At 41.6% G+C, this 22948-nt stretch overlaps 1 protein-coding gene across 3 annotated transcripts in view; it reads left to right on the top strand.

Annotated features, from left to right (window-relative positions):
* The window catches only part of STX18 (syntaxin 18), a 123072-nt gene that overhangs the window by 84404 nt on the left and 15720 nt on the right, over positions 1-22948 (top strand). Inside the window, exons 4-7 of one of the 3 annotated variants that reach the window (XM_054484357.2) lie at positions 1137-1214; positions 1380-1446; positions 19768-19883; positions 20660-20698. In XM_054484357.2, coding sequence (XP_054340332.1) covers positions 1137-1214; positions 1380-1446; positions 19768-19883; positions 20660-20698 — 300 coding nt within the window. Of the gene's footprint in view, positions 1-1136; positions 1215-1379; positions 1447-4961; positions 5015-19767; positions 19884-20659; positions 20699-22948 lie in introns of all 3 variants that reach the window. The other 2 variants (XM_054484364.2, XM_054484360.2) reach the window with 2 other exon arrangements.

The following is a 22948-nucleotide window of genomic DNA, read 5'->3' on the forward strand; positions in this document are numbered from 1 at the left end:
GAGACAATGAGATGGCTTCCCAAGTCACGCCTCTTTCTTGATTCTTTTCTAATTTGCTTAGGCAGATACAGAGTACATTAAATAGTAAGTAGAGTTCAAAGCTGCCAGATGCCGTTGTGCTCACAACACAGACTTTTGTTTGGGAGGTTTTTATTAGAATGCTGATGGACCACTTGGAGACTCTGATGGAAGCAATAGGCATTCTTGCCAGAAAAATGTACATACCCAAAATTCTATATGCAATTTCACAGAGCTCCTGAGTCCCCCACACAAATCTTGGGTTAAGCAGCCCTATAGTAAAGACAGAAATCATGCCCTCTACCCTTAAGGGCATATACATTCATTGAGAGACCTAAAAAATACACAGGAATATTTAACAAAACCTACATTTACATATGAAACCATCTAACCTTGGGCTATTTATTGCCTCTGAACCTTAGTTTCTTCATGTGTAAAAATCAGGAAACTCGGAATTGCTATTGTAATTACTAGCAGTACATATGTAAAGTGCTAGCAGAGTACCTGCACACAGTAGGCACTCAATCTGTCAGTCAGTGGTCACTGTCTTACCAAAACCAGTGGCACAGACTTTAAGTCTGGTAAGGCCTTTTCGCACACTTCTGTGTGGTAGTTCCCAGGAGAGAGGCATCTTTGTGGATAGTAGTCATAGGTTTCCTGGAGACGGAAAGTTTGACTCATTGTCTAAGGGACCCTCAGAATGTGAGTGGCCAAGGGGAGAGGATGGGGCACTACAGTCTGAAAAGCAGCACAGGTTCAAGCAGGGAGGAGTGTGTGATTTCAATTGTTTAAACATGTTCCCTGAAGGTCAGCTTGAGCATTGGATGCTGTTAACACAGATGGGGTCAGCACTCAAGAAGTGGCTGCATCAAATACTATCCTTACTGATAAACCATATATTATTTGACTATAGATTTTCTACAGGTTTAATCTTTCACTCTTGCAAAGCCTAATACATCTTACTCTTTTAAAAATGTAGTGTCACTTGGCACAAGACTTGTTTTATAGCTGTGTTTTAAAAAATACTCTCAATAAAGAAAGTGTTGTGAGGAAGCTGATGAATTGCTCTTTAGGATAATTGAATGCGAAGGCCTGAACATTGTCCTTTTCTGTTACAGCTCACAAGGAGATACATTCCCAGCAAGTGAAGGAGCACAGGACTGCTGTATTGGATTTCATTGAAGATTACTTAAAAAGTATTTCATTTTCTTTTAAAGGTCAAATGTGGCATTTCACAATAGATGTGATGCAGAATTTAGCTTTGCTAGCTGAAGACTGTAGTATCTCATTATATTTAATGATGCCTTTGCCTAAGAAGCTGTTTTAAGCAGTCTCTCTTCTGGTATTTTCCCCTGCAACAGGAGTATGTAAACTTTACTCAGAACAGAGAGCCATCCGAGTTAAAAGAGTGGTGGATAAGAAAAGACTGTAAGTATTGCTTTCATTGGTGTTTCTTAATTAATAATAGTACTACTAATAATAGCAGTTAAAGTTTGTAGAGCACTTACCCTATGCAACGTACCGTGTTTGAACTTCTTCACAAAATGCCATAGCTGGCGCTACCGGGCACTCACTGTGTGTCAGGCACCATGCCAGCCACTTTATTGGCCCACAACAAACCCCCATGAGGCAGGTATTGTTTCCTCCCTCATTTTACAAATGAGGAAGTTGAGGCTCAGGAGGCTTGGCCACTCACCCTAGATCCCACAGTCCCACAGGCAGCATAGCTGGGGTTTGAGCCCAGGCTGTTGGTCCAAAATCTGTGCTCTTGCCCATTTTGTCTCTTAACCCAATGAGGCTGGCACACCTTGAGCCATTTTACCTCAATCTCTTTGACCCCCATACCCCTTCTTGTCGTCCCTGAAAGTGTATTCCTGAGAGAAGAGCGAGGGCACAACAAGCAGGCCACTACAAGTCTGTCCTCAGGTCACCTGTGACAGACTTGCTCGATGCCACATGCTCTGAGTGCACACCTCCCTCCAACCCCACTACCTGTCCCATGCAGGCACTATTAGGAGCCCCATCAGCAGGTAAGGACACTGACGCTCCAGCAGGGTAAATGACTCATCCAAGGCCACAGGAAGCAGGAGGGCCAGGCTCCTGTATTTCCCATGGCGCCTGCCTGTCTTCCTCTCTGGGCTCACATGAGCATCTGGAATGCAAGAGCTGTGTCCTCACAGTCGTTCCCACTGCAACTCAGCCAGTCTTGGAGATGGAATACTCAGTGAACGAGTATCCAAACCTGGACCATTTCTAGACTAGCTTTAGAAATGTTTTAGGATGTTCTTTCAGAAGATAACATCACATAACTGTTTGGGGACACATTTTCTTTTTTGTTCTTTTTGTTGAGACAGCGTCTCACCCTATCTCCCAGGATGGAGTGCAGTGGCACGACCTCCTGGGCTCAAACAATCCTCCCACCTTAGCCTTCCGAGTAGCTGGGATTACAGGCATGTGCTACCACGTCTGCCTATTTTTTAATTTTATTTTATAGGGGTGGGATGTCACTATGTTGCCCAGGCTGCTGTCAAACTCCTGGGCTCAAGCAATCCCCCTGCCTCCCAAAGTGCTGGATTATAGGCGTGAGCCACCATGCCTGGCCCACATTTTTTAAATTCTTACTGTGTCAGGGGTCCCCAGCACTACTCTCTGGTTCTAGGATTCACTAAGAGGTCTCATGGGACTCAACATACAGTCCTGCTTCTGACTATGATTTGTCACACTTTTGAAAGGATGCGAAGCAAAACAGCAAAGGAAAAGGCATGTGGGACAAAAGTCCAGAGGAAACCAGGCATGAGCTTCTAAGAGTCCTCTCCCAGTGGAGTCACACAGCATGTGACCTATGGCAACATGTGAAGTGCTGTCTACCAGGGAAGCTCATTAGTGACTCATTGCCCAAGGATTCTGTTAGGGGCTGGTCACATAGGCACCTCACACCTGGCATGTACCGAAACTCTAGACTCCCAGGAGGAAAGCAGGTGCTCAGCACTGAACTGCATTCAAACCGCATTTTTTGCAAAACAGTTCAGGCATGGCGAGCTGTTTATATCAATTAGGATGGCATGAACTCTGCCAAAGTCCAACTTCTCAGACGCCAGGCAAGGGTTAACCTTGCAAGCAGGCCTTTCTAAGGATAGCAGCCTCAGGCCTACTACATGAACCCTTTTCTGCATATTTGTGAAACAGATGTGAAATTGTTAATGCCAACAAATAGAAGCATTTGTGGAAGATAGTAAGCAGATCAGTCAAGTTATCTGTCAGCAACAGCTACTATGATATAATGCACTGAGAGGGTAGCTTGAGAGAAGCCATAGATTAAGTCTTTGTACTTAGAAAGCTTGGAAGCAGGCTGGGTTGCTATTAAACATGAAAAATTAGTCAGCTTAATCAGGATATGTCATAATTAGTGAAAACGGTAGTAAGCTCAGGGGGGGAAATGGTACGATCAAGTGGCATAGTATAGTGCCTAAGAGCCAGACTCTGCAACCAGACAGCCTGTGTTTGAATCCTGGCTCTGCCACTTTCAAACTGTGTGACTTTGAGCAGGTTGCTTAACTTTTCTGGGCTTTTGCTTCCTTACCTATAAAATGAGAAAACCCATAGTACCTAACTTGTAGTGCTGTTGTGAGAACAAAATGAAGATACAGATAAAACACTTACAGTGAGTTAATAAATGTTAATTTGTACTATTAATATTATCTACCACTAAGCATTTACCATGTGCCAGGCAATATATTATTTTATTTCATTAATCCTCAAAAAGCAACCATATCTATAAATATTAGTGTTTCATTTTCTAAATTAGGATATTGGGGCTCAGCAAATTGGGGTTAGCTGTCCAGCATCACAGCTGTATCAAGATTTGAATCTCAGGGTAATTGGAGCGGATTTCTCAAGCAATGGGATTTGTGTTGGCTGTCAAAAATATCTGGGTGTGTGAATTAGAGAGATAGAAAGCAGTCCAGACTTGGGGAAGAGTTTGAGCTGAAGATCTGGGGCACAGTGAGACCAGTTAGCTCCAAGACGTTATGGAGAAGGAGGTAGGCCTCTGATGATGTGTGATTTGTCATCAAGATGGTGTGGTGGCCACTGGGTCTCACACTCACCAGGGAGAGGAATGCAGATTTCTCCTTCACTATCCCAAGTGGACTTCACAGGTACCCAAGTAAAGTAAGAAGAGATTTTTGCTGCTACCTTAGTTCTTGTTTCTCAGCAGAGGCCTTGACTAAAATACCAATTAATATCAGTCAGATGGGAATTGTTCTCATTTAGACAGTAAAGTATAGCCTTGTCTCCTGCCACATAGTTAGCTGCCCTGTGCCAATTACTTTGCAAAAAAGACCTTGAGGGAAATAATGATGTGACCCTTCACGATGTAGTTGAGCGCCCTCCTTCTTGTCCTTTCCTCATCTTTAGGCAGAAGGCATCTGCCTAAAATGTACGTGTGATTTTATCACTCCCTTGCTTCCATGTCTTACAAAGGCTAAACAGCATGGCATGTGCCTGGACCACAGCCACAGTAACTCACCACAGTAGTCTGACAACTCCTGAGCTTGTCTATACTCTGTCCAGCAAAATGAGACCACTGATTAAATGGCAGTGTCATTTATGCTATAAATGTTTCTAGATGCTTACTCTTCGTTTTTGTACTTATCTTGTAGCAGACCAGTAACAAACAGTCCATGGTCTGGTTCTGTTCCATGGACCACACTTGGAGTAGCACTGGGTTAGAAAGTCACCTAGTATGTAGTGTATGCCCGGTAAATATCTGTTGAGTGGGTGACTGAGTAGTGGTGAAGGTGGCTTCATTGAGGTAGTGTGAAGCATCTCCTGCTTTGGGGGTCCACAGTACCTGTGCCTGAGTGGATACGTTTGTCTGAAAGCTAGTTTTAAAATTATAGTACTATGATATTATATATCAAAAATATCTTCTTTCTACCCAGAGCCTTTGCTGGAGGCATAAAAGAAGGACAGGTGTACCTCGGAGATATCACAGGTGTGGTTCCAGACAGCAACAAAGTGAATATCACAATAAAGCAAGTCACAAAAACATTTTGGTTTCCCAGTGCATATAAAAGCTATGTTTATACTATAAAGTGTGCAATAACATTATGTCTAAAAAAATCATGTGCATACCTTAATCAGAGCATACTTTATTGCTAAAAGTGCTAATGTTTGTCTGAGCCTTAGGTGAGTTGTAATCTTTTTGCTGGTAGAGGGCCTTGCCTCAGTGTTGATGGCTACTGACTGATTTAGGGTGGGGGTTGCTGAAGGTTGGGGTGGTTGTAGCAGTTTTTAAAATAAGACAACAATGAAGTTTGCTGCATCAACTGAGTCTTCCTTTCACAAAAGATTTCTCTATTGTGTGCAGTGCTGTTGATAGCATTTTACCCATAGCAGAACTTCTTTCAAAATTTGAGTCAGTCCTCTCAAACCCTGTTGCTGCTTTGTCAACCAAGTTTATGCAATATTCTAAGCCCTTCCTTGTTATTCAACAATGTTCACAGTCTCTTCACCAAGAGCAGATTCCATCTCAAGAAACCATTTTCTTGGTTCATCCATAATAAGCAGCTTCTCATCCATTCAAGTGTGATCGTGAGATTGTAGTCGCTCAGCCCCATCTTCAGTCTCCACTTCCAATCTTAGTTCTCTGGCTGTTTCCACCACATCTGCAGTGACTTCCTCCATGGAAGTCTTGAACCCCTCAAAGTTATTCATGAGGGTTGGAATCCACTTCTTCCAAACTCCTGTTAAAGTTGATATTTTAACCTCCTCCCATGAATCACGAATGTTCTTAATGGCATCTAAGATGGTGAAACCTTTTCAGAAGGTTTTCAATTTACTTTACCCAGATCTGTCAGAGGAATCACCATGTATAGCAGCTATAGCCCTATGAAATGTGAGGTGTTTTGGTTTGTTTTGAGTTGGGGTCTCACTCTGCCACCCAGGCTGGAGTGCAGTGGCAGTCATGGCTTACTGCAGCCTTGAACTCCTGGGCTCAAGCAGTCCTCCCACCTTAGCCTCTCAAGTAGCTGGGACTACAGGTATGTGCCACCATGCCCAAGATTTTTGGAATGGTAAATGAGCATCGGCTTCAGCTTAAAATCATCTGCTGCATTAGCCCTTAACAAGAAAGTCACCCTGTCCTTTGAAGCGTTGAAGCCAGCCATTGACTTCTCCTCTGTAGCTATGGAAGTCCTAAATGGCATCTACCTCCAATAGAAGGCTGTTTTATGTAAATTGAAAATCTGTTGTTTAGTATAGCCACTTTGATCAGTTATCTTAGTTAGATCTTCTGGATAACTTATTGCAGCTTCTGTGTCAGCACTTGCTACTTCACCTTGTACTTTTACATTATGGAATTGACTTCTTTTTTTAAATGTCATGAACCAACCTCTCCTACCTTCCAACTTTTCTTGTGCAGCTTCCTCACCTTTCTTAGCCTTCACAAAATCGAAGAGAGTTAGGGCCTTGCGCTGAATTAGGCTTTGGCTTAAGGGAATGTTGTGACTGATTTGATCTCTCCAGACCACTCACACTTTCTCCCATCAGCAATAAGGCTGTTTTGCTTTCTTATCATTTGGATATTCACTGGAGTAGCACTTTAATTTCCTTTAGTAACTTTTCCTTTGCATTCACAACTTGGCTAACTCTTGGCACAAGAGGTCTAACTTTTAGCCTATCTCAGCTTTTGACCTGCCTTCTAAGTAAGTTTCATAATGTCTAGCTTTTGACTTCAAGTGAGTGATGTGCAACTCTTCTTTCACTTGAACACTTAGAGGCCATTGCTGGGTTATTCATTGGCCTGTGTTATGTTTCTAGGAATAGGAAGGCCCGAGGAGAGGGAGAGAGAGGAGAAAATGGGAACAACTGGGCCGGGGAGCAGTCAGAGCACACACAACACTTATGAAGTATGCCGTCTTATGTGAACGTGCTTTGTGGCACTCCAAAACAGTTACAAAAGTCACATCAGAGATTACTGATCACAGATCATAGAAATATAATAATAATGAAAAAGTTTGAAGTATTTTGAGAATTACCAAAATGTGACACAGAGACACAAAGTGAGAACATGCTGTTGGAAACATGGCATCAATAGATTTACTCCATGCAGTGTTGCCACAAACCGTCCATTTGTAAAAACAAAAAATGCAATATCTGCAGAGTGCAATAAAGCAAGGCATACTGAAACAAGGTACGGCTGTATAAGAGCCACACTGAAATCTGAAACAATTACTTTTGTCTAATAATTATAGCAGGCTGTATTTAAGGTTTGCAAAAACCTCCCACATATTTTCTTGTTTCAAAACTGAAAAAATCTGTCTCTCTTCTATCTCTTTGTGTTCTCTTTAAATTTTAAATAAAATCCTGAGGGTTTTCAAGTAAGGGATCTGGAAACAGATGCTGGCCAGGTAGAAACTGTGTTGACTGCAGTTCTGAAATGTTCAGCCTTCAGTTAGAGAAATCAGTTTAAATAAATCATGGGGCATAAACTGATCTTTCTGATGGCTTTTGAAAAATTGCTTTCTTTCCCCCAAATTGGCTTCAACTAGTTAATTTGTAATTTCCCTGGGGACTTTAGTAGACATTCTGTATATAATTAGAATCTGTTTTTATCACTTAAAGAAAGGCACTCAACTTTGTCTAAGTCTGCTGCACTGTAGTCTTTGATTCATTTTAAATTGGAAACTCGTACATTAGCATCCTCTGGACACAAAGGATGACAGACATTAAAGGAGTCCTTTATTTTAAAAGTCAGTGAAGCCCTTTGACTTCCTGAAGAAGTCAGTCCTGAAGCCATGCAGTGAGGCAGGGGTAAGGTGGGTGTCTGCAGTGGTGGGGAGCAGCAGTTTTCCAGGGCAGGGAGGAGAGGGTGGCTTAGCATGGGCAGTCATAGCCTAAGCCAGGAGAGGGACTGATCCATGCTGGAGAGGAATGGAGAGGGGTGGTAGAGGTGGGTGGTTACATTTAGGAGAATAGATCAAAAATAAATACAGAAGAAGGCTGGATGTAGTGGCTCACGCATGTAATCCCAGCACTTTGGGAGGCCAAGGCGGGTGGATTGCTTGAGGCCGGGAGTTCGGGACCAGTCTGGGCAATATGGCAAAACCCCATCTCTACTAAAACAAAAATTAGCACGACCTATAGTCCTAGCCATGTGGGAGGCTGAGGCACCAGAATCGCTTGACTCGGGAGGTGCAGGTTGCAGTGAGCTGATATTGAGCCCCTGCACTCCAGCCTGAGTAACAGAGCGAGACCCTGTCTCTAAGTAAATAAAGGAGGATATTGAAAGCTAGGGTTCTCACTATAGAAGAAGTGAAAGGGGAAAAGCCCTGTCTGTGGTCTTGGGTGGAAATGAAAGATTGGCATGAATTCACAGTTTTCAGTTTCCAAAGATCAATACAGAAGTAACTATCGTTGTAAATGTGTACATATGTACACATTTATACGCGTGTATGAAAATGCATGCATATATTTTCTTGCTCTGGCCACTGAGAAGGCCTGGAAACAGTGACACTGTAATAGCAATAAGCGTAGTTAGCACTCAGATCTTGTCTTCTAAATAGCAATTTCACCTTCAGGGAGCCAGGCCTCTTAGGGAAATGGCTGATTCTTAAACTGGAGCAGGGAACATGTAAAATAAACCTGGAACAAGGAAGGGCTCAGAATGTTAGGATGTGTCTAAAGGACACAGCCATCAATTTGAAGCGGCGTCTACTGGCCAAATTAGAGATAACTTAAGCATAAAAATAAATGGCAGTAGCACATTATAACACATTCAATGAGATATAGGACATTATGAATCCATCTAAATAGGAATAAATAAATGAATAAATTGAAAGACTGAAATTGATACTTACACAGTGTCAAAGCACTCCTCCCCCTGGTACTTACTAATTACAAAGGGGAAGAGAATAACTTGACAGTGGGGAAGCCTAGCAGTCACCACTTTCATCAAGTGGGCAAAGGGAAATCACACACAACCTAATAGGATGCAGCGAGAAGAAAGCATCACTTTTGTGATTTCTGCCAAAGAAGCATGACTTGAATCCAACCGTGAGGAAACATCAAACTCAAATTCAGAGATCTCTTACAGAATAAGTGACACATTATTGTGTGTTGAGGCCATGAAACTCAAGGAGAGACAGAAGAGCTGTTCCAAGCAAAGGAGACTAAAGAGAAGTACTAGTTAGGAGCAGTGTGTGATGCTGTTGTTATAAAGGATATTATTGAGATAACTGGTCAAAATAGAGTGGCGGGGGGAGGGGGGTGTGCACAGTGGCTCACACCTATAATCCCAGCACTTTGGGAGGCCGAGGTGGGAGGATTGCTTGAGACCAGGAGTTTAAGACCAACCCGGGCAACATAGTGAGATCCCATCTCTACACAAAATTTAAAAATTAGCTGGGTGTGGTGACATGTACCTATAGTCCCAGCTTCTCAGGAGGCAGAGGTGGGAGGATTGCTTAAGCCCAAGAGGTCAAGGCTGCAGTGAGCTATGATCACAACACTACACTCTAGCCTGGACAACAGAGTGAGACCTTATCTCGGAAAAAAAAAAAAAGAATGGGGTCCAAGGCAGAAATGGAAGTAATGTAATAGTATTTGTCATAAGGTACTTTTTTTTGGTCTACTACTTTTTTAGTGTTTGCAGCAACTCTAGTAGTAGATATTGTTGGAAGGATATTGGAAGCCAGGTTTCTCACTCAGAAAAATGAAAGGGATAAAGCCAGAATGAACCCTGTGGTGTTGGGTTGGAATGAAAGATACTGAAAACCATTTTACAGTTAAGAAAACCAAGGCCTAGAGGTTAGGTGGTAAACCAGGGGAGCACCTACTGTGTGCCAGGCTTCATGCCAGGCACTTTCTCATGGGTGATCTCATTTAATCTTTGAAAGAACTCTTTGAGAAAGATAGTCTTTTCTCCATTTTGCAGATGAAGAAAACTTAGACAAAGAGGATAAAATTGGCTGGGCGCCATGGCTCATGCCTGTAATCCCAGCACTTTGGGAGGCCGAGACAGGTGGATCACTTGAGATCAGGAGTTTGAGACCAGCCTGGTCAACATGGCAAAACCCCATCTCCACTAAAAATACAAAAATTAGCTGGGTATAGTGGTGCACGCCTATAATTCCAGCTACCTGGGAGGCTGAGGCACAAGAATTCGTTTGAGCCTCGAAGGTAGAGGCTGTGGTGAGTCGAGATCGTGCCACTGCACTCCAGCCTGGGTGATGGAGTGAGACTGTCAAAAAAAAAAAAAGCATAAAATAAAACCCATCCAAGGCCACACTAAAAATAAGTGGCATTCTAGAATTTAAGCCCTTTATTGTCTCCAAATCCCATTGTAAATGTGTCTTTTTCAAGGCAGTCAGTAAACCAGTGGTTTTAAGGACTCTCATCTCCTGACTGCCATGGGATTTATAGAATTGCTGGAGTAACCTGACAGCCAAGACCTGAGGGCATCAGGTCAGTCTACTGTGCAGTGTGGCTAAGGAGAAAGCCCCCCACCACTCAAGTAGCCTTTGGCCACCACCCTAGGCCACTGCCCTGTTACTCTTGTCAAGGCTCCTTCAGTCCTTCCCCCTTCACAGTGACAGCCAGAAGATCAGCAGCTAGTTGGGCCAGCACTGAAGACCCTGCTAAGTCCCTTGTATAGATTGTACAAGTGTACTCCTTTCTCTGAATTATTTGCATTATTTATGGGTTGTTTCAGCAGTTTTCTTCTGTTCCTCCATCGGTCTGCATCTTGTCAGAGGAAAAAAAATGTATATTGCTTTAAGACTTCACAAAAAAAATTGTCTCATTAAACCATTCTGCCTTTTGTTATTTCACAGTAATAGCAGCAGCAGCAGTAGTGTAATCATTGTAGTTATAGCTAGTTTTTTGAGCTCTTACTATGTGATGTAGACTGTGCTGAGTAAGCACTTACATATGAAGCAGTAACTCTAACAAGGAAGATAGTCAGAGCCCCATTTTATAGGTGGGAAAACAGGCTAAGAAATTCTGCTATTTGTCGTTTAGTAACTGGAAAAAAAAAATCTGAAAATTCTGGCAGATGAGTATCTTGTCAAGCTAGTTTGAAAATTTGCTAATGTGTCAGGTTGCTCAATTCCTACATCCCAAAACTAATATTTGAGGTAAAATATTAAGTCATAGATGCTAAATTTAATAATCATATGTATATACCTTGTGTCAAACATGGAGCAAATCCTCAGTTTATCTTTAAATAGGTTTCTCTTTTATGTTTTTAACTGGTTTTTCCTTTGCTTAACACATTTATTCTTGAGACTTACCCTTGCTATGTTCTTCTTCATTGCTGAATGGTATTGCATTGCATGAAAGTAACTCCACTGGCTTATCCATCCTGTTGGTGGACATTTAGGTGTTCCCATTTTTTTGGCTATGATGGATAAGGCTGCTGTAAACATTCTTTTATAGGCCTTTGTGTGGATCTATCTTTTCATTTCTTTTGGGTAAACAACTAAAAGTGGGTTGTCATAGTAGAGATGTTTCTTAGACTTAGTAAGAAACTGTCTTAAGTTTTCCAAAGTGATAGCACCATTTAACACACTGTCCAGCAATGTATGAAACTTACAGTTCCTCCACATGGCAGGATTTGGCATTGGCCATTTTTTCTAGCCATTCTACTGGATGTGGAGTGGTATTTCACTGTGGGTTTAGTTTGCATTTCCTCACTGACTAATATTGTTAATCACCTTTTCATGTGTTGATTGACTGTTCATTTTCTTCCTGTGAAGTATCTGTTCAAGTCTTTTACTCATTTCTGTATTGGAGGATTGTTTGGCTGTTGATTTGTATAGGAGTTCTTTGTATATTCTGCATACACATCCTTAGATACATGCTGCAAATATTTTTTCCTATTCTGTGGTTTATTTATTTTCTTAATGGTGTCTCTTGGTGAGCAGAAATGTTTAATTTTGAGGAAGTTGAATTTTATTAATTTTTACTTTGTCTACCCCAAGGTCACTAAGATACTCTTTTATGTTTTCTTCTAGAAGCTTTATGACTCTGGGTGGTATGTTTAGGTCTATCATCTGTCTCAGACCAACTTTTTGATAGGATGAAATGGGGTTGAGGTTTATTTTATTCTATATAAATAACGGGTTGAGGTTTATTTTATTGTATATAAATATCTATTTATTATAGTAATGGTTGTTTAAAACACTTTCTTTTTCTCATTGAATTGACCTGGCATCATCATCAAAAGTCAGTTGACCCAAACACGTATATGTCTGTTTCTGGACTCTATTCAGTATCATTGGTCTGATTGTCCTTATTCTACTGCCACACTGTCTTGATTACTGTGGTTTTTTCATAAGTCTTGGAATCAGCTAGTTGTAAATCCTTCAAATTTCTAATTTTTCAGTATTGTTTTTGCTATTTTAGATTTTTTGTATATTTCCATATCAGTTTTAGAATCAGCTTTTCAGTTTCTTCAGAAAATCTGCTGGAATGTTTATAGGGATTATGTTGAATTTATAGATCAATTTGGGGAGAATGGACATCTTAACATCTGTCTGCAAACATAGTATATCTTTGCATTTATTTCTGTCTTCCACTTTATTTTTAAATTTTTTTTCTCAGCAGTATTTTGTTATTTTCAGTGTAGACATCTTGCTCATCTTTTGTTAGATTTATTCCTGGATTTTTTTTTTATTCTATTGTAAATGATACCATTTTGTTAATGTTATTTTCCAGTTTCTCATTGCTAGTATATAGAAATACAATTAATTTTTGTATATTGACCTGTCTACAACTTTGATTAATTCACATGTAGTTCTAGTAGCTTTTTTTGTAAATTCTTTTCTTTTTTTTTTTGTTTTTGTTTTTGTTGTTGTTGTTGAGACGTAGTTTCGTTCTTGTTGCCCAGGCTGGAGTGCAGTGGCTCGATCTTGGCTCACTGCAACCTCCGCCTCCCGGGTTCAAGCAATTCTCCTGCCTCAGCCTCCTGAGTAGCTGGGATTACAGGCACCCACCACCATGCCCGGCTAATTTTTGTATTTTAGTAGAGATAAGGTTTCACCTCGTTGGCCAGGCTGTTCTTGAACTCCTGACCTCACCTCAGGTGATCCACCTGCCTCGGCCTCCTAAAGTGCTGGGATTACAGGCATGAGCCACTGCACCCGACCTTTTTATTGTAAATTCTATCAATTTTCTACATACATAATCATACCATATGTGAATAACAGTAGTTTTGCTTTTTAATCTTTATGCCTTTTATTTCTTGTTCCTTTCTTGTTTTATTGCACTGGCTAGGGCCTGGACCTCTGGTATCATGTTGAATAGAAGTTGTTAGGATGGACATCTTTTCCTTGCTCTTGATTAAGGGACAAGGATTTAATACTTCACCATTAAGTATGAAGTGTTGGGATTACAGGCATGAGCCACTGCACCCAGCGCGCACCCATGTTTGTTTGTTTGTTTTCATATTTGTGGTTCATTTTTTTATGTGTATATCACAGAAGTAGGTATTATGTAGCTGTTCTTTATCAGGTTAAGGAAATTTCCTTTCTTATTGAGGGATTTGCTAGAAGAACTCACGGAACTCAGAAACACTATTATACTCATAGTTGCAGTATATTATAGTGAAAGAATACAGATTAAAATCACCAAAGCTAAAAGGCACATAGGGCAAACTCCAGGAGAGACCAGGTACAAGCTTCTAGCTGTCCTCTCCCAGTGGAATAGTGTAGACAGCACTTAATTCTCCCAATATGTGACTCCCAATACCTGTGTCACCATGTATTGTCAATCAGGGAAGCTCACCTGAGCCTTGGTGTTCAGGGTTTTCATTGGGGGTCAGTGATGTAGATGTGAAGTGCTAGCATAGCAGGCCATAGTTAACTCAGTCTCCAGCCCCTCCAGAGGTCAAACTGATTGTCATGCCAGACCCCTCTTAACTTCAGTAGGGATGGCACTTGGTTCAAAGAGGCTGAAGAAGAGACCCCGAGCCAACAAACAAAACAGAGTTTATTTGGGGGAACTTATTTATAGAGCAGTCCAGTGGCAGTGGGCTGGACAGGAGAACCACTACTGCTTGTAAAAAGAATATAGTTTATATACACCTTCACTTAGCCACCCTCCCGCCAAGCAACCTCCACATGGCAGCTCTCATTACTTAAATTGCCATCAAGTGTGTCTGCCATGCACCGATAACAGTGGCCCAAGGCCCCCAATCATAAATCACTCTGTTAGCATAAACTATCTGGAATGCCCCCAGGTATACAAAGATACTCTCATCAGACAAGATATACTAGGAGCTTAGAGGTTATCTCCCAGGAGCCAAGCAAGGGCCAGTTTTTTCCTTGGAATGTGCAGAATTTGAACACCACAAACCTGCTATGTCATCCCTTTACTGCATACCTTATTTTCCTAGTTTGCTGAAAGTTTTTATCATCAGAGGATCTTGACTTTTTCAAATGCTTTTTCTACATCTAATGCAATGATCATGTAGGCTTTTTTCTTTTTTTGTTAAGGGGGTGTATTACATTGATCGATTTTCAAATGTTAAACCAACTTTGTATTCCTGGGTTAAACCCCATTTGGTCATGATACATTATTGTCTTTATATATTGCTAAAATCAGTTTGTTTGTATTAAGGATGCTTTTATGTTCATGAAGATATGTGTCTAATTTTCTCTTCTTGTAATATCTTCAGAGGTTTCTGAATCTGGGTAATACTGGCCTCATAAAATGATTTTGTAATTGTTTTCTCTTCCTCTGTTGTTCAGATCTGCTGGGTCCTTACCTTGTTCCTCATCCTAGGGAAAACACTTAGGCTTTCATCATAAAGTATGATGCTAACTGTAGCTTTTGTACGTGTTTGTCAGATTAAGGAAGATCCCTTCTATACATGCTTTTCCCCATCTTGTTTGATTGCTCTAGAGCAGTGTATAAAGGTATACATTCTATTTTACAGCTCAATAGTACTGCAGAGTGTCTTCCACCAGTTCCATGTTGACGGACATGTGGATTTTTTCCTAGGCCTTTGCCATATTAAAATTGAATTAAAAAATTGCTATAATCAATAACTTTTTCATATTATTGTTATATCTTTGGGATAGAGTCCCATAAGTGGGATTGCTGGATTAGAGATTAAATACATGTTAATTTGCAGGATATTACCAAGGTCCCCTCCATAGGAGTCACACTGTTTGGCACTCTCACCATCAATATACGGAAGTGCCTACTTCACAGCCTGACCCACCCAGTATGTCTTCACATTTGGGTGTTTTCACCAGTCCCAGTAGGCAAGAAATAATGATGCAGTGTAGTTGTTAATATGCATCATCTTCTTATGAGGAAGACTGAGCATTTTTCATGTGTTTAAAAGCCATTTGCATTTGTGTGAACTTTCTTGCCTAGTTTACTGTAGGGCTGTTGGTCTTTTTCTCTTTTTACTTTACCTATGGTGGGGCTTTTTTTTTTTTTTAAATAAACTTGTTATTTTAAGAGCAGTTTTAGGTTCATAGCAAAATTGAGCAGAAGGTACCAAGAGTTCCCATATACCCCTTTCACTGTCTCCCCACCCGCCAATGCACCAATAGCCTTCACCACCAATAGCCATCACCACCAATAGCCATCAACATCCCCCACCACTCATGGTGCTTTGTTTTGTTTTGTTTTGTTTTGTTTTGAGACGGACTCGCGCTCTTTCGCCCAGGCTGGAGTGCAGTGGGTAATCTCGGCTCACTGCAAACCTCCACCTCCCAGGTGTAAGCAATTCTCCCACCTCAGCCTCCTGAGTAGCTGGGACTACAGGTGCGTGCCACCACGCCTAGCTAATTTTTGTATTTTTAGTAGAGACAGGCTTTCACCATGTTGGCCAGGCTGGGCTTAGACCTCAAGTGATTTCGCCCTCCTTGGCCTCCCAAAGTGCTGGGATTACAGGGGTGAGCCGCCACACCCGGTTCACCCATGTTTTTTTTTTGTATATGTGGTTCATTTTTTTATGTGTATATCTCTGATGCATTTGGAATTTACCTTGGTGTACAGTGTAGGGAGAGGGAAAACATTTATTCTTTCATGTAACTACCGATTATCCCAGTGCAACTTATTAAACCATATCATATATTAAATACATACATGCAATTGAGTCTGGTTTTGAATTTTATATCCTATTCATTGGTCTGTCAATCTTTTCATGCTCTAATACCACACTTGGTTTTTTAGGGTTTTCTTGGCTTTTATTCCCTCCCCTTCCTAATCTCCATGATATTTTCACTATAAACCTTTTCAAACATATGGCAGAACTGAATTTTATGTGAACACCCATATACCCATACTCTAGATTCGAGCATTTACATTTTACCATACTTGCTTCTTTTACCTGCCTATCATTCTATATGCATTTAGTCTCTTTTTAAAATAGATTTCAGAGTAAACTGCAAACAGTGTCCTTCCCCTTCCATACTTTAGTATGCATATCATTAACTAGAGTTCAATATTTGTTTACAGTTTTTCTGACCATTCTTGGTTATTTCCAGATGAATTTCATAGTTGATTTGTCCGGCTTCAGGATGGGACCTGGTGATTTTTTTTTAGTGGGATCACACTACATTTATAAATTAACTTAGGGAGAACTAACATCTTTATATTTCTTTTTCCATCCAAGAATGATGTGTCCTTTCTTTCCTTTGTGTCTTTCAGGAATCTTTTTTTGTTTTTTACATATGGGCTTTGGGCTTAAGTTTATTCTAAAGTTTTTGTTGATATTGTTAGTTTTTTATCTTTTGTTTTGTTTTGGCTATTGCAAGTAGAATCTTCTCTTTCATTATATCTTCCAACTGTAAATGAGGTACATTATGATGAACATTTAAGTCATTTTGTTATTGTTGTTATAAGCAGTCCTGTGGTGAATGTCCTTATAACTTTATCTTTGTGCATATTTGTGATACTTAGAATAGCAGATTATATTTTCCAAAGAAAGCTGCCCCCAAATATATCCCATACCACATGCTCTTCTTAAAAAGTGATGTTACTGCTCCATTGAGAAAGCAAATTGGGGTCTGTGTTTCTTCCCCTTGAACTCCAGTGGACCATCGTGAATGTGTTGGGCAGTAGAATATGGCCAGAATTATGATTTCTGACTTCTAAGGCTAGGTTATGAAAAGCATTGAAGCTTCCACCAAAGTCTTTAAGACTGCCAGCCCTGCAGGCAGCCAGCTGCCATGCACCAGTAACACACTCATGCAGCTCCATGAAGAAGAAATGAGGCTCCCAGCAAGCACCAACTTGCTAGCCATGTGTGTGGCCTCCTTGGAAGTGAACCCTCCAGCCCTGGTCAGCCCTTCAGATGACTGCAGCCCTAGTTGCCTTCTAACTGCACCCTCCTGAGACACGCAGAGCCAGAACCACCCAGCCAAGGTGTTCCCAAATTCCTGACCCCAGAAACAGTGATCAGTAATAAATCTCACTGTTTCAAGGCACCAAGTTTTATGACTCAGCTATAGTAACCAGAACAATTAAAAAGATTGATAACACAGTGACTTTTGAAAAAATTTTTTGTTAAATTTTGTAGAGGACCATTTCCTAAATAGTCTTTTTGAGAAAACTACTCTCAAAAAACTCCGTGAAGAGAGTCTCTGCAATCAGATTATTTGCAAATACCATCCTTTTTGGAAATTCAAAATGTATTTGAGCATATTAAAGGCTCTGAAAACTTATATAGTGAAACACCTATCTAGCTTTGACTCAACTTTCTCAGACTGATTCGACCACAGAAGTCCTTTCCCACAGCCCAGGATGGGTAGAATATACCCCACATGGAGCAGTTGTTATGAGCATGGGCTTCAGAGCTAGGTTCCCTGAGGTCATGTCCCAGCCCAGCCATTTGCTGACTGTGACCTGGGCAAGCTTCCTAACTTCTCTACACCTCAGTTTCCTCCTTTGTTAAAAGGTTGTTAATACTAGTACCTACCTGATGGGGATATTCGAAATTAAATAAATTTATCCATATAAATTGCTTAGAAAAAATGTCCACTATATGAGCCATTAACAAATGTTAGCTGGCATTAGTAATATCACCCTAATATGCATTTACATTGTTCCTTTAATTACAGTCTCTCTGCCTAACAATATGGAATTTATCCTAGATAGCACTCTGCCTATAATTTTATAGCGTTTATGTAGATTCTAGTAAAGCTATTACAAAGCCTGTTGTTGCATAACCAAAATGTTTTCTTATTAACCAGTTACTTGTATTTATAATGCACTCATTCATTCAACATATATTTATGCAACAGAATACCAGGCACTAATCCAGAATCTGGGATCTAGGAGCAAGGCTGACAACCAACAGATAAATAAACAGGGGGATTATAGACTGTGATAACTGCTATGGAGAAAACAGATGCGGAGGAGTGGGAGGCAGCCTTTCCTTGACAGAAGAGTCAGAGGTGGCCTCTCTGAGTAGGTGAAATTGAGCTGAGCCCTGTAGGTGGGCAAGAAGACGATGCCCTGGGAAGAGCTCGTGGGGAAGAAGCAGGGGAATGCCAAGTGCAGAGGACTCAGTCCTGAAACGAGTCTGTGCCTTCAAGTGGGTATTTAAGGACTTGTGCTTTCAGAGCTAACTTATATTAAGATGTGACTTAGAACATGTACGTGTGTGGGTATAGGTATATATATATGTGTGTATGAGTATATATGTTGGGGGGTGTGTGTGTGTGTGTATATATATGGGTAGGGGTTATATATGTGTGTGTTTGTATGTGTGTGTGTATGTGGGAGTATATGTGTGTATATGTGGGGGTATATAGTGTGTGTGTATGTATATATGTGTATGTAGACATATGTGTGTGTAGAAGGGTATATGTGGGGGGTATATATGCATATGTGTACATATATGGTGTGTGTGTCTATGTAGGGGGTATATATGTGAGTGGGGGGTATATATATGTAGTATATGTATGTGGGTGCATATATATGGTATGTATATGTGTGGGTATATGTGTGTGTATATATGTGTGTGTTTATGTGGGTGAGTATGAATATGTATATATATGTGGTGTGTGTGTATATGTGGGGGATATACATGCATGTATGTATATATGGGGTATGTGTGTATGTAGGGGGTATATATGTGTGTGGGGGGTATATATATGTGGTATATATATTGTGTGTATACATGTGTGGGTATGTGTGGGGAGGTATATGTGTGGTGGTATGTACGTGTGTGGGTATATATGTGGGAGGGTATGTATATATGTGTGCATGGGTATATATATGTGGTGTATGTGTGTGTGTGGTGTGTGTATATGTATGGGTATACATGTGTTGGGGGTATATGTGTGGGGGTATATATACATACGAATATATGTATAATATGTATTATATATTATAATTAATAACATACTCAGCAATCTTTTTGCATTAGTGTCAACTACTGGGTAAGCATCAATCCAGCTTCCTGGGTTTGTTGCGTGCGGTGTGTCAGTTAATGGAGTATATTCAGCACATATCGACCGCAGCCTCCACCTGCATGCTGGTCACGGTGCCGTGGCTGCAAATGCAGAGGGCGTGCACAATCTCAACCCGGCAGGCAACAATGCCAGTGTTAAGTGCCCCAGTGGAGGTGTGTCCGGATGGCCACTGGGCCCAGAGGCAGTGACTGCTCCCCAGTACAGGGACACAGAGCAAAAGTTCAGGGTCACATGTGACTCCTTCTGTTGTCAAAAAGGAATCCTGTTATGGAAATAAAATACCTGACTGCTAATTATTTATTTTTAGATCTAAGCTGGAACCAGAACCAAATACAAAGACAAGAGAATCCACATCTTCTGAGAAAGTTTCACAGAGTCCTTCAAAAGATTCTGAAGAAAACCCTGCCACTGAAGAACGTCCAGGTACGAACTGAGATGAAAATCTCACCTTGCATTTCTTCCTCGTGGCATGTTGGCAAGAGTACAGCACAGGAACGAAGTAGCACAGCCTCAGACATGTTTTGGTGTTTGTATTTGCATAAAACAAAGGAAGCAGGAGGCGGCAACCTTTGTGTCTGTCACAGTTGATCTTCATGAGTGCCATGGAGGCAGGGGGTACATTCACCCAGTCACCCGGGAGCTGGCGGGGTCTGGGAGAAAGGGCCTGCTGGAGGGGTGAGGCTGGGAGCTATCTGCCTCAGGAGCCCTGTGTGCCAGCCTCAGGAGAGGCAGCATTGCTTCCTTGGCAGCCATGCCCTGCATGTCAGCTCTGAGCTGCCAGGCCTGCGTCCGGGTAGAGTGTACAACCTCAGCGGCCTTTCATAGCCAGTCAATGCAACAGGACAAAATGCAAATCTGAATTGATGTGCTGCCTGTCACCACAGATACTAGAGGGCCCATGGCTTAGAATAGTTCCTGATGCACAGGAGATGCAGAAGAAATACAGGGTCTCCATGAAGTCCGAAAATGTGGGAGGACATATACAGTGTGGTCATGGATGTCTGCAATCTGTGTGTCTGGCTGGTACCCCCGTGTAGGGATGCCTGCATAGTTTGCTGTATCTCAAAGGCAGAGTGGAGCAGGGTTCTTTCTGTGAATCACAGGGTGATGGTGTGCTGGAGCCAGGAGAGACTTGGCAGTCCCCTTTAGCATCCTTCTCCATAGTCTCATGGCAGTTCTTATTAACTCTTGTCTTCCAGATGCTAGGCACGGTCCTGGACATGTGACAGAAATTACAGGTTGAGTATCTCTTATCTGAAATGCTTGGGACCAGACGTGTTTTGGATTTAGGGTTTTTTCAAATTTTTGCATATTTGCATTGTACTTACCAGTTGAGCACCTCTAATCTGAAAACTAAAATCTGGAAAGCTCCAATGAGTATTTCTTCTGGGTGTCACATTGGAGCTCAATAAGTTTCAGGGATGTGATTCCTGCCCTCAGGGAGCTCACAGTTGATGGGAAAGATAAGACTCTAGCCCCTGGGAGAAAGTAAGTAGTACCTCAAGAGAGAGCAGAGGGCCAGGGAGACTTCAAGAGGAGCTGGCACTAAGAAGTGAGTCTGGGCCAGGCGCAGTGGTTCACACCTGTAATCCCAGCACTTTGGGAGGCCAAGGTGAGTTGGATCACCAGAGGTCGGGAGTTCAAGACCAGCCTAACATGGAGAAACCCCATCTCTACTAAAAATAGAAAATTAGCCGGGTGTGGTGGCGCATGCCTGTAATCCCAGCTACTCGGGAGGCTGAGGCAGGAGAATCACTTGAACCTGGGAGGCGGAAGTTGTGGTGAGCCAAGATCGTGCCATTGCATGCCAGCGAAATTCCGTCTCAAACAAAAAAAAAAAAAAAAAAAAAAAAGAAGTGAGTCTGGACCTGACAAAATAAAAAATGAAAGCTTAGAAAGTTCTAGAAAGAGACAGCAGCATTAACAAATGCTCAGAGGCCAGAAAGCCTGGAGATTGGGTGGAATATAGTCAGTAAAGAAGACCCCAGGGGATCAGTGAAGCCCATCAGTGGGAGGAGAGGTGGGAGTAAGCTTGGAAGGGTGAGTGGGGCCTTGAATGCCAGACTAGGGAGTCTGGACTTGCCTCTGGGGCACCAGGGTGCACGGGTGGCCTGGGCAGAGGACTGGCATGGTGGGTGCTGTGCTTCAGGCTGATCCTTAGGGCAGCCTGTCAAGAAGGCTTCTGATGGCCACAAATGAGCATGTTGTAGCGTGTGAGTTCTGCTAAGAGAACTTTCCCATTCTAGCTCAGAGTTAATTTAAGTTTGGTTCAGATATGAACAAGGTTTCTGTTTCTAATTTTGACGTTTTTTTCCTTAAAAAAGAAATCAACACAGTAAAAGCTTGAAATGGATACCGTAATGAGGACAAGTAGGAGACAGCTCATAAGGTGGGGGTGGGGGGTAGATGAAAGTACAAATGTTCCTACCCAAAGAATGTCATCTCAGGAAAATACCAGATCATTTCTAAAGATACTTTTAGCCAAACTTTTACAAACACATGTTTTTCTATAATGACACTGCTGGTAAAAACAGCCATTTTTCTAAAAGCCTGCATGCACTAAGTTGTGGATGACATGGAGATTTTTTTTTGTAAAGATATATTTCTAATAAATAACCATAACTTTCAGGCATGGCCTGCCTAGTCAGCTTTCTCTACATTGTTGCTATCATTATGTTCTCTTCTCCTGTTCAAAGATCTGGACTTGTTGCCATCTCATAGGGCTGAGATTGACTACAGGAAATATACTGAGATTGAGGAAAAAAGGAAAAAGAAGCAGTATTTGCCTTTGAGTACTTGGAAGCTCACTGATAAGCCCTGAGACACCACTGAGACACAGACACAAAGTGACTTCATTACAGTCTCCCCCAAGGATCCATCCCTGCCATCCCTCTCCCCTCTGCTCCCAACCCCACCCTGTTGATGAACTGCACAGACCTCTTACTGTCATCCTGGGCGGCAGCAGTCCTTTCTAGGGGCCTGTGGTATTGACATGCTTCAATGGAGGATGCATCACCTTTCCTTGATCATAATGAAAAAGTTCTCCAGATTAAAATGTTCCTATGCTCCCATTCAGCAGTTCCATGCCCAGGTATCTGTCCTAGAGAGTCACTCCAGCGTGTGCACAAAACACAGACCAGGACACAGTACCATTACACCAGTGAACAGTCTGAAACCACTGAGGTCTGTCAGCGTAGTTATTGCTAAAGACTAGTGTATCCTCACGATGGAATATCATGCAGCAATTTAAAAGAACAAGGTAGATCTACTTGGACCATCTCCAAGATGTATCAATAAATCATACAAAGCAAGTTTTAGAACAGCATGTTACTATTGATACCTGTGTGAAAAGCAAGCAGCCATACACACAAAACTGTGTATTACTTGAATATCATGGGTAGGCAGGGACTCATATATCTTTGTATGTGAATATGTTTAGATAAAATCTATGAAGCTACATCAAAGCAGTAACTTCTGGGAGAGGAATA

The sequence above is a fragment of the Pongo pygmaeus genome, chromosome 3 (assembly GCF_028885625.2).
Source record: "Pongo pygmaeus isolate AG05252 chromosome 3, NHGRI_mPonPyg2-v2.0_pri, whole genome shotgun sequence".
Lineage (NCBI taxonomy): Eukaryota > Metazoa > Chordata > Mammalia > Primates > Hominidae > Pongo > Pongo pygmaeus.